The 12,500-nt window shown below is 41.1% G+C and overlaps 2 protein-coding genes across 6 annotated transcripts in view; both read right to left on the bottom strand.

Moving 5' to 3' along the window:
- The window catches only part of LOC137980363 (potassium voltage-gated channel protein Shaw-like), a 78,453-nt gene that overhangs the window by 26,357 nt on the left and 39,596 nt on the right, over nucleotides 1–12,500 (bottom strand). The gene's annotated exons all lie outside the window — the stretch shown is intronic.
- The window catches only part of LOC137980365 (adenosine receptor A3-like), a 21,733-nt gene continuing 9,296 nt past the window's right edge, over nucleotides 64–12,500 (bottom strand). For all 3 annotated transcript variants that reach the window (XM_068827784.1, XM_068827783.1, XM_068827785.1), the window contains one exon: nucleotides 64–2,808. In XM_068827784.1, the coding sequence (XP_068683885.1) occupies nucleotides 1,060–1,986 (927 nt within the window). In that variant the 5' untranslated portion in view covers nucleotides 1,987–2,808 and the 3' untranslated portion in view covers nucleotides 64–1,059. The remainder of the gene's footprint in view (nucleotides 2,809–12,500) is intronic.

Here is a 12,500-nt window from a genome sequence, read left to right as displayed (position 1 = left end):
CAGGCTCAACCCTCGATGCCGAGGTCGTATTTGGGCTGAGTTTCAGTCGATCTCAATCTGACTTCGACGGTTAATTTGTTCTACTTTCTGTGCGGTAGCCAAGCGACGAAAAAAAAAGAAGAATTTGTCATACATGATAGAAGCATGCTTTACATGAGCAACGTGAAGATTCGTGTTTCTCGTCCCTCGTTTAGAGGAAACTTTTATTTGCGACAAGCACGTCGCTTCTCACGTATGTCCAATTTATCTTGCGTGCTGAATTATCCGGACCTTCAACAGCCTTCCCAATGACCAGCACAAAATGGAGTACAATATGTAACAAGAGGAATACCGTGAATGACGTGGCATGGAAAGCTAATTTACCGCTGGTGTTTCTCACCTGGTATAATTCTTGAAATAGTTGAACTCACACCGCCACAACAGGATAAAATTTAGAGGACAGTGAATAAAATGGACGCTTTCAGTAGCCTATAACCCGGAAGTGTCGATCTCTCTCTGGCCTTAGCCCATCAGTTGATTGTAATACTAAATTTAGAGGCCAATCAGATTGGGCCTGATGACCACAACGCTTCTGATGGGTCGGCAACCAAGAAGCCACACGAGGGGTTGCTCGTGCTTAATGCTGAATCATGGATCGTTCAAGGAACTCAATAGGTACCTTAAGATCTACAACGGCGACGTCAACGAAAACGTCGTTCAAAATTACAAGTTTGCATTTTCCAAAGTTTTTCGTCATTAGTCCAGTTCGTCGACCTTCTATAAACTACCCGGACTATTCAGGAACTGAAGTGAGAGGAACGGTGGTGAAACCAGGCGAAAATATAATACAATTCGTCGCTGTGTGCTCACGTTGTCCTCAGAGCTTGAGATTTGGTCATTTTACGTTGTAGCTTTGCAGAACTGAACACTTGCAAAGCGATTGTTTTGCTCATTAAATACTATTGTCAGGTGGCGTTCTCGTTGACGTGGCCTCAAATCCATAGTCCATTTCTTTTACACTCTGAGTCATAGTTCGAATCGACGCGTTGTAATTTTACTGACTAGTCTGACTCAGCTGCTTCAGCAGAACAGTGCTTTAACGCCTGTGCGAAGCTCTGTCATTCTCCACAGGTAAAGGCCGGGATTGAGTGATGAGCATAGAAATAAAAACAAGAGACACAGATCTGTCATCGCCTCCACTTCTTCAGTTCTACCAACGATGAAACGCACCACACTCATAATATTAATTGGAAGGTAACAAAACAACCACAAAGCAAGGATATAAAAAACAGAGGCAAGTGACTTCCTGAATTTTGCAATGTTAATCGCTGGCTGGCCAAAGCTCTGAGCAAAATGGTCCCCCTGAACTTGTCGCCGATGCTTACGAATAATTTCAGCTATTTTAAAATAGCTTACGCTCATGATAACGAGACAAGTCAGCGCAAATAGACTTGCAGCAATGTTTAACTGTTCGATGGTGAGAATTGACGCTGCGCGCAGCCCAATAATCGGAATGGGAATGAGAAAGAAAATGATACGGATCATGAAGAAACCCCGACGTGACGTTGCTAACCATCTCCTGGTCATAAACTTCCATCGTTCGAGCGACATTAACGTCATAAAGAGCAATGTAACCATACCAAAGTACACAAGGCTGATATTTCCAACCTCATGGGCATTGCGCACACTTGACTTCGTATAACTCATTAAATGCTCGGCAACGAGAACAGGTTGAGTTATGAGGCCTGTGCAAATATCCGTGATCGCCAGACAACTTAGAAGACTATGGAACTGTGTGATGGAAAACGTTTTCTTCCTGATCGCTGCAAGGACTAAGGCATTTCCTACCACAGCGACAGGAGACAAAGCAGCAATGATGATGAGACTTGCCAATGAGAGGCTGTAAAGAGGAAGATCCTGTCTCTTGCCAATTTCTACACTGTTTTGGCTGGAATTAACATTGCAGAGCCACAGACAAGTTGAATTATTCACCATGACCTCAACCATACCAAATTCAGATCAGGTGAAATATTAGTAAGGGATAAAAGCTGCTTCAATAAACCTTGATCAAAACAACGTTCTTGCGAATGGCATCAAATTTGTCCCTGAAACACTGACGCTATTCCTAAATCTCTTAGTTTAGTTTCTTGCAATATAATTTTTACGTTTTTGTTGGCCGATTCAATTTTACTGTTACCACAAAAATATATCTGTGACCCTTTTCAAGTCTTTTGACGATAAAAATAAACGGTAAAAAAAAACGTTGCGACCGTACTTCGGTCATCATCAAGTGAATGGTAAAATTGAAACAGTGAATATATATATATGCACATAAGAAGAATAGAAATATTTGCAGGTGTAAAAGGACAATAAAAACATACAAAGAGAAAGCTAGTAAAAACTAATTAAAAACCTTAGCACGAATTGAGTCCGATTGCACATTAAGAGTAGGTCTTAACTTTTGAATAAAAATCATTTCAAAGACGAGGCAGTCAAATTTGTTCGTACACTTCATTAAAACACTAAAATTCTATGAAAGATCTTTTGGAGCCAAAGAATGTTTGTCGCGAAAGTGCTTGCCAATTTATGAAGAAGAGTTTTTGTGTTCTTCAACACGTTGATGTAGATGGCGGCGTGTGAAACCAACATAACCTGCATCGAACAGGTCACATTCAAACTTGTAAACAAGGCACTGTTGGTTCACAATCGGCGGCTTAGCTTCTCGCAGTTTGAGATCTTGTTCAATCTTCTGGCTGACAAAAACGGGCTGAACGGTCGTGTGGATCTTATGCCGTGACTTAAATCTTTGAGATGCGAACGCACCTGCACCTGCAATAACAATAATATTGAATTTCAGTTGTGTGGAGAATTTGAAATAGACATATTCAAATCGTGATTTTCAGAAGTTTTTAAGAACTTCGTTCTTCGGTGTTGTGTTGCAAGCTGCGGCCTTACGATTGGTTTGGATAGTAACTTTGTCGCGAGTTCAAATTCAATTTGGATGGGGTGAATTGAATAAGCATGGGTATAGTTTTTCAAGACGTGAAATATTGCACGCCCCCCTAAGGGAGGTACAATTTGAAGCCTTCAAAAAAATGAATAAAATAAAATAATCTCAACTAACTTTAATTATTTTTTATCCTATGACTCCTTATCCTACAAGACGTAAAAAATGCCACTCTAATATGCTGATTGGATTTTCTACGCAGGGTGATGCGTTGATAAATTGAGGTGGCTAAGAGCAGCTTCGTTAATTTCAAGGAAATAGTTAGAAGGATTGACTTTTTCACACTTTTTCACGTAACAGTAATATTATGGTGCCATACGAATCACCATAATTGCTAAACAAGATGAACCCAATAATGTGACAGTTTAGGGACCTTGTAAAGGTATCATTTTTACAAGGCATACATCACTTCAAACAAAGCCTGGGAGGAGAAAGGAAATGTCTTTTTGCCATTAGCGTAAATAAAGCACTCGCTAAATTGAAAAGTAACAATAAAGTTCGCAATGGGCGAATTAATTTGTTTTTCTCCGACAAAGAAAAAATTCAAGTAAAAAAACAAATAAAGAAAAAGGCCGCCATTCACTTGCTATAAATGTTAAATTTTGAACAAAGGCTTCAATGAACGCACACTTTGGTACGATTGAGTTGCAAGACTCCGAGCCACAAAGCTCATTGTCCACGGTCATGGTGAATAATTCAATTTGTTTTCCGCTTTGTAATATTTTCAACCATTCCAATCTGGAAATTCACTATGTAAGGATCTTTTCCTTCACAAACTTTCAGTTGCAAGTCTAATTTTTATCGCTGCTTTGTAACCAGCCACTGTTGTAGGAAATGCGATGATCTCAGCAGCTATATGGAAGAAATCATTTGCGACAACACAGTTGAATGGTTTTCTTAGTTTCCTGGCGTTCGCTGATCTGTACACGTACACTGGCCTGATATCTCAACCCGTTTTTAATCTGTCGTGAATTTAAATAGCGATACTAAGTCCGCCCTGCTTATAACTCGACCTTTCCTGGTCAGAACCGTGAAAACAATTGAATACATAACAACAACAACAATAACAACAATAGACATCTTTTACTTATACCACGCAATGACAACCGAGAGAGGAAAAAGACAACGTTACTTATGTAAGATATTAATCTGCATGGAAAAGAACTAAAAAGCTTATCTAGCTCGGAGGCATAACAATAAACTATTTTAAATTATATTTGTCATTTGTTATATGCAAACACACGCACATACATAATAAGTCATCGCACACACCAGCCTTGAGTACTTTGGTATGGTAACATTGCTTATTATGACATTTATGTCCGTCGAAGAAGGATGGATGTAAGTACATGGTAAGAAGAGCCTTAGCGATGTCGCGTCTTGGTTGTTTCACAACCCGTGTCACTTCCGTGTCACTCTTCTCATTTAATTGATTGTTACTAAAATAACAGCCCCTTCCCATGAAAATATTTAATCTTTCCAGAGCGCTCTTTGGCCTGACTTGTTACTTTAGTGGAGCACTCTGATTAGCTGGTTTTCGGTCGGGATTTTTCAGTGCGGACCATTACTATGGAAACGGCCCCTTTCCAAATTTTTCTTTCTCCCGGGAAATTCAAGTTGAGCGAAACACAAAGCGGAATTTATGTTTTTCATCACAACAGTGCAATTTGTGAAAACAGTTTTATTGTCAATCACAAGTTCGAAAACATTAAATAAAAAACTTGAACGCAACGAAATAAACACGAAAATGACAGGTAAAACAGTTTCAAAACGTTGTTCATTGTTTTTTTCCTTCATCCCCTTCTTAGTGTGCATACTCAGTAATAACGCACGCTGACAAGTTTAGAAAGCGGATTCCACATACTGGGGGCGTGGCAAGCAGCAATTCGTTTTCTTTGTCTAAGAGTTTTAACTTGTGGAATCTGCTGTTCAGTATTTCCAAAATGTTCCTGTGGATCTGCCAGTGACACTTCCAAAGGATTTAGGAGGTGTATTGAGCGATTAGCGACCCGGGACTCGTCTGAATATTTGCTGCTCTGACTCTGCCATCGCGACCAGAAAGCAGCCTTTTGACGACGGCTAACTTCCAAGAACTTCTGGGAATATTGTCGTGATGGATAAGTACAACATCTCCAACTTTGACAACCTGGTCTTGAGACTCTCTTTTCTTGAACTGATAGGCATGACGCTCCCGCAGCGAAGCAAGGTACTCACTCTTGAATCGTTGCACAAAATGCTGAAAGAGCAGCGAGCGACGTTTCAAAACTTTGCTGAGTTGAGCTCGATCATTGAAGTCTTCATCATCCAGCTCCTCAGGATCAAGTGTGGCAATGCGAAAATGTCATAACCATACAGCAACTTTCAAGGTGTCGGTGGTTCGGGGTCATCCACATCATTGGAAACGAAAGTAATTGGACGGTCATTGATAACTGCTTGAACCTCCTTGATTAGAGTTTGCATCTCAGAAAGACTAATCAACGCAAGATGCAGAACCTTCTTGATGGACATCTTTACAACTCCAATGAGGCGTTCATGCATACCACCCCCATGTAGTGACTTAGCAGGAATCTGCCTCGTCTGAATTATTTTCTGAGTGAAATAATGTTGGATTTCCTAAACTTTTATGACTTCAAACAACATCTGAATTTCCTCCTCACCTTTCACAAATGTCTTGGCATTGTCACACAGTACCGATGACGGAGTTCCATAAACAGCACAATAGCGTCTGAATGCCTGAAGGAACTGATCAGTAGACGTGTCAGTCACAATTTCCAAGTTGGCATTGCAAGTGGTACACGTGAAGAGGCAAATGTAACATTTCTGTGTCTTGCTGCCATTCTTCACAATCAGATGACCAGTGAAATCGATCCCCACTGTATAGCAAACGGCTTTATCTTGTTTGGTCGAAACTCAGGAAAATGGCAAACCAACATGATAGCGGCATCTGACACATTTTCGTAATAAAATATCATGGTCACTTCCCCTCGAGCCGTTCCCCTCGAGCCGATGGCAACCAAAATCGTTTGCCAACGAGCAGAGATTTGAACTGCGACTTCTTGCTGATGAGGATTCGTTCTCTTGCATCATTGTCGAACATAGCATATTCGAGTCTGCCAGGGGGGACTTAAAGGCCACTTGAATTGAGCTTCAGATTAAGCTGTCGAATCAGCTGGAGACGAGATTTAGACTTCTGAGTGGGCCATGTTTGCTCTGTGCCACAAGGTACTTTCTTTGTTCGGGGAAATGCTGAATTTGGTGAGCACGAAGAAACGTGATTTCAGCGTTGCATAGCTCTGATTGTTGTTGGAATGGAGACGTCCACGTTGGTGGCTTCAGCAATAAGGGTGTCCTGTCATGTTTATGCCTGACCTTGGAAATAAACCTTAAGACATGGGACATTATGCGAAGCAGCCACTCATAGGACTTGAAGCGCGAGGCATCAACAAGAGATTGCAGATTGCCTTTGTCAAGTTGTTCCACGTCTTCTCAGTAACCATCTAGAGCTGAAACTGGAAGAGAGCTATCCTTCTCGAGGCTTTTCAAATTCCATTTAGGCCACAGGGACTGGTCTGTCAACCATGGAGGACATCTCTTCCACAGTGGAGAATTCTGAAGATCTGCGGCCGTACACCCCCTGGACTGTACGTTTGCTGGTTTCTCATCTGAACGGACATGGGCCCAACTTAGAAGGTCAGTGAGTGTTAAGATCTCTGTCTTTCAGTTTCGGGTGAAGACAGTTAGTGGCTTGTCACTAAACAGCTAATGAAGACACACTGTAGAATCTGTCCAATAATGGGACGGGATGGACGAAAAGTCCTTGCTGAAGATGTCTTAGATGGTAGCACCGAGGCGAGCTCCTAGGACCATGGCGATCAATTCCCACTATGGAGCAGTTCGTGCATGTGTAGATAAAGCGATTTTAACCTAGGATTCAATGAACCTGACCCGGTTCTTTTCAACGAAAAATACACAGCAACCAGCAGTGGTATTGCTCCATGCATCACAAAATACGTTCATTTCAACTAGCAGTGTTTTTTCAAGAACCAAATAACGAGTGGTAAAGAACTTTGATGCTGCATCAAGTTCACTGGAAATTTTGTGGTACTCATATTGTAGCTTTTTTTGGAGACCTTCATCCCAGTCAAATCATCTGTCCCACAAAGATGAGATAAATGCTTTAGCTGGGACAAGAACAGGAGAGATGAGACCAAGTGGATCGAATGTTGACGAGGCAAAACTGAGTACTTGTCGCTTGGTAAATGGCACCTCTGGAGCAATGACGATGGGTTTCTGTTGAAACTGCAACGTGTCTTCCCGTGGGTTCCAAATCAGCCCTAGTAGTCCTGGCCGTTCCCATCTGGCCTCAGTTTTTCAAAAAATGGATAGCGCTACCAACCGAATAAATCACTATCCATTGAATAGCGTAATCGGTTTCGCTATTTCTTATCCACTGGGATAATGATTTATCCCTTGGATAGCGCTATCCGTGGTTTGAACAACTGGAGCCTGGTTGATAACTGAGGTTAGTGCTAGGGAATTAGTGAACCACTGACGAAAATTCATGTCTGCATCCTTCATGATCTGCCGAGAACTGATGTAGTACTTAACAGCAGAATCTTCATCATCCGTTCCTGTCAATACATTGTCACTTTGTCACTTTGGATTGGCATGTCCCAGAGTATAGTCGCTGTTTGGTTTTCTGTCACAGTAGCTGGTTCATGTTCGTAGTGTTTATCTTGTACTTTGATGTTATAGTGTTTGCAGATTGTCCAGTAGAGATATGCTGCAGCTTTATTGTGTGTTTGTATGTACTCTGTCTTGGCAAGTTCAGTGCATCCAGAGACAAGGTGGCCAGCTGTTTCTTGAAATTGCCCACAGATTCTGCACATTGGGTCGGTGCCATCTTTTAGGATCTGCATAGTCTCGGTAGTAGTTGGTCTTGATGCATTGATCTTGTGCAGCAATAATGAAACCTTCTGTTTTTGATTTGAGGCCAGGTGTACTCAGTAATTGTGGGTTTTGTAAAGGCTTTTCTTCCCATTTGCTCTTGAGTTGTTCTAAAGCTTGGTATTTGGGTTTTAGCTTGACCCTTCGGGCATAGCTCGCGGCTGGCTCATTCTCTACTACTTCAGCTTCTGGTAAGCTGAGTTCACACCCGTATTTTGCGGCTTGATGGTGTATGGACATTGTTTTCTTGCCACGGTCATGATCCCTTGAAATTTTGAGGAGGTAATCATGTTTGTTGTTGAGATATGTGTTTAGGCCAATTGTGGTTGTTTTGTAGGTAATTTCCAGTTGTACAAGACCCCTTCCACCTGCCTTTCTAGGGATGTATACCCTGTCCACATCAGCTTTTGGGTGGTGCATTTTTGTCATTGTCAAGAATTTCCTTGTTTTTCTGTCTAGCTTCATAGGTTCTTCCATTTTCCAGTTTATGATGTTGAAACTATAAGTAACGACTGGGACAGCAAGAGTGTTGATTAAGTCGATTCTGTCGGCAGCATTAAGTTCGGATTTTAGCACCAGGCGAATTTTCATCTCTACATGTTGGATCCCATCTCCTTCATTCACACCAAGGTATTTGTAGGTACCTTCCTGCTCAAGGTCTTGTATGGTGGTGCCAACATCGAGTTCGATGTCCTCGGCTTTCGCCAGTTTGCTTCGTTTCAATGTAGCCTTGGCGCACATGTCAAGCCCAAATTCCATTCTTATATCATCACTGAAGCCTTTAACAATTTTAAGTATCTGTCTGGATCGTCATATCATAGAGAATAGTGATGTCGTATTTTTCTACTACTGTTTTAGGATCGTGTTCATACCACTTGTCTACGGTGTCCACATTGTATTGCCTGCAGATATTCCAGTGGAAGAGGGTTGCGACCTTATTCTGCCGACGGATATAGTCTGTCTTTGCGAGTTCTGAGCAACCTGATATAAAGTGGTCTATGGTTTCCTGGAATCTATTATAAAGGCGGCAATGAGGATCAGTGCCATCTTTGATAATGTGATGCTGGTATGTTTTAGTAAGGAGAGCTTGGTCTTGTGCCGCTGCAATCAGTCCCACTGTTTCTGATTTAAGCCCGCTCGATTTGAGCCATCGGTTTGTCAACTTCATGTCAACATCGGCTTCTCTAATCCGTAAAGGGGTAACTACCATGCATTGCTTTTTCTTCCCATCTTTTCTGCAGTTGTTCCTGGCCTTCGCGTTTTGCAGTTGCTTTGATTTTCTTTGCTTGCAGAACTGCTCTTTCATCACATGTAGGGGATGTCTCTTGAAGGTCTAATTCTTTTTTGTATTATTCAGCTTCTCTTTGGATAGAATAGAGCTTTTTCTTTTTGTCATGTCGTTGGACTAAGTGAAGGAGTCGATGATTGCTTGATGTCAAGTAGGCATCTAAGCCAATAGTTGTAGTCTTATAGGTCAGTTCTAGTTGCACAAGACCTCGTCCACCGTCTGATCTTGGGAGATGCAGTCGGTCAATATCAGCTTTTGGCTTTTTTGCCATGGTGAGAAGCTTTCTGGTTTTAGTGTCTAATTTCTTGATCTCAGACAGTTTCCAGTTAATCATATTAAAGCTGTATGTGAGCACTGCTATAGCTAAGATGTTTATAGCTTCAATGTGATTGATTGCATTAAGTTCACTCTTTAATATGATTCTGGTTCTTCTGTAATATTCTTTTCGAATCTTCTCTTTCATGGCCGCATGGTGAATGCCATCTCCCTCATTTACTTATATGTTCCCTCTTGTTCAAGTTCTTTAATGGTGGTGGTGGTGGTGTCTAGATCTAGATCTCAGGTGTTTTTGAGACGACTTCTTTGGAAGGTTGCTTTTACAAATTTCTCTAGGCTAAACTCCATCCGGGTGTCATCGCTAAAGGTTTTAACAATGGTGAGGAGACCTGTTTGTTGGTTATTATTATTATTATTATTATTATTATTGTTATTATTATTATTATTATTATTAATGACTTAGAGATAGAGAAAGGACTTGCTGGACTGACATGATAATTTCTTAACGAATGTTTTATGCCTTCGCTTGATTGATACTCTTTTTCTTACCGAAGATTTTTATGTACATATGTTTTAGATCATTATTATTATTATCATTATATTATTATTATTATTATTATTATTATTATTAAAACAGCTCTGTTGTGCTTCATAATAGTCTCTTTTTTAATGGAAATGAATTGTAAATAGGTTTTAATAGTTCTTTTTTTAACTTCTTGTAAATAGCGATTTGCTTGGAATATGTTAATAAAGGGATTGTTATTATTATTAATATTATTATTATTATTATTATTATTATTATTATTATTATTATTATTATTATTATTATTATTATTATAGCAGTTTGAATGTCTGTATGCTATATACAGTTAAGTAGCATCACGAGGCGCTGCCAGCAGCGTAACCCGTGGGCTATAAAGTGAATAAAAGCTGAACTAAATACAAAGAAGAGACCTAGTAAAACTTAAAAAAAAGTATTTCTGAAGTAAAAAGGACCAATTGGCAACTGAGACTTAATAATAATAATGATGATATTTAGAGTTCTTGAGAGGCACGCCTTTTGCATCTTTTTGGCCACATCTTTAGCTCTGTTGCCCACCAGCTTCTGTAGAATAGCATCTAAGTTCTTGGACCATCCCCCCAAAACGTCTATGATGATATTGTACTGGCCGATATCATATCCTGGGTGCCTCTGCTTCATCTCCCATCTGAGTGGCGCGTACTTCATGGTCTTCTTTGACGTCTTTTTGTCACGGTTGCTCACCCAGGGGCAGCTCATCTCCAGCGCTATGACTTGCTTGTGTTGGTTGTTGACAATCCTGGCGTATACTCTATTCGCCTTCAGTTCTTGAAACTCCCCATAGACCGGAACATTCCAGCCCAGTACGCCTGTACCTCGGCTGTTTCATAGACAGGCTGCGGTTTGATGGGTGAATACCAAGGAGGAACAGTGTCTATCAGGCCCAGATCAAATAGGATCTCGAAGAATAGGATCTTTCAAGAGTAGAGTAATTGGTTCTTTGCGGTACTTTAGGGTTCTTCCTAACAAAAAGTGACATGAGGATTTTACCCAGGTCTGTCCTGCTTGACATGATCCTGGATGCAGAACATACATAATAATTCACTACGTTCCCATTCCGACAATGCAACACGTTTTTGGGGGCTCCCCCGTACAAAAACAATGCAAGTCATTTACTCTTGGGACCGTATCATGCGTCACGTGCACTGACCTGGATATCCACTGTGTTAATGCAAAAAACTCCCCAAAATGAACTTCATAACGGGATTTGTGAAAACAGCGAATCAGGAGTTTTATCCATAGCATCAGTCCTCAGAAATGACAGTGTTTGACACTGTCATTTCGAATTTAAAGCAAGCAGTTCTTCGAGAGAGAGCTTGACCAGATCGAGGATACAACATTTCCACATACTCTAGGACAGGAATAAGATCCCATGTTACCATATCGAGGAGTAATCTTGCAACAGTTGAACACACCCTTCAGGTAGCGCACTATAAAGGAATGGTTAGCAACAGCGGTAGTGACAACCAGGCAATTCATACCCCATTAAATAGCTTGAGAGTGCTAGGCGAGCTGTATTAATCGTCGAGTATGACAATCGGTTAATATAAAATGTGGAGAAACTTTAACACGCCGTTCACACTCAGATGCAGAGGATCAGCTTTCTCTTGTAGACCAAATGCGCACCATTTATGCGTGTGAACATCATACTGCTTTGATGTCGCTAATCATTCAAAAAGACATAAGCAGCTAGTAGCAGTAGCAATTTAGTAATTTCGCCCGGAATGTTGCCCTTAATGAACTGTCGCCTGACACCTTGAATGTCAGAACTTGCCGTTTCGGGCTCAGAGGGTGCACATTTCCAGGTACCGGATGAGAAAATGTAACTGATAGGTCACAGTTCACAGAGAAAGCATCTACATCTGATGGATGTGGATCTTGCTTCCATGAAGCATAGGTGCTAGTTTGATGGTTGATTCAACTTGCAAACAGGTCAATCTGAGGAACGCCAAATACCCATATATATATACTTTTTTTCCAAACAAGGAAGGACATTTGTGATCAATGAGATCGAAGGCTTTGCAGAAGTCCAATAATACAGTTCTTATTGTTGCTCCATTCCCGTCAGTGGCGCTGAGCCAAGAATGAACCATGCTTATCAAAGCATGAGTAGTATTGGTTCCTGGGACGGTCCCAAATTGGCGCCGATCTTCTTTTGCAAGGAACGCGGGCTTGACAAAGTCTTCAACCACATAGTCTTCCAATAATTTAGACAGGACAGGTGTCAGGGATATTGGGCGCAAGTTTTTATTAACATCATACACGGGTTTTTGCTTTGGGATAGGGACAATATCAGCTTCCTTCCAAGACGGCGGTATGCGGGATTCTCTAAATGAACCGATCAAGATGTCAGATACTGGTAGAGCTAGGAGGTCGGCATTCTCTTTTAAGATCCAGGCCCGGTATGCCGTCAGGACCAGTAG

Source organism: Montipora foliosa, chromosome 12 (assembly GCF_036669935.1).
Source record: "Montipora foliosa isolate CH-2021 chromosome 12, ASM3666993v2, whole genome shotgun sequence".
NCBI classification, from domain to species: Eukaryota; Metazoa; Cnidaria; class Anthozoa; order Scleractinia; family Acroporidae; genus Montipora; species Montipora foliosa.
Note: the sequence above shows the minus strand (reverse complement) of the source record. Positions and strands in the feature narration are given on the sequence as shown.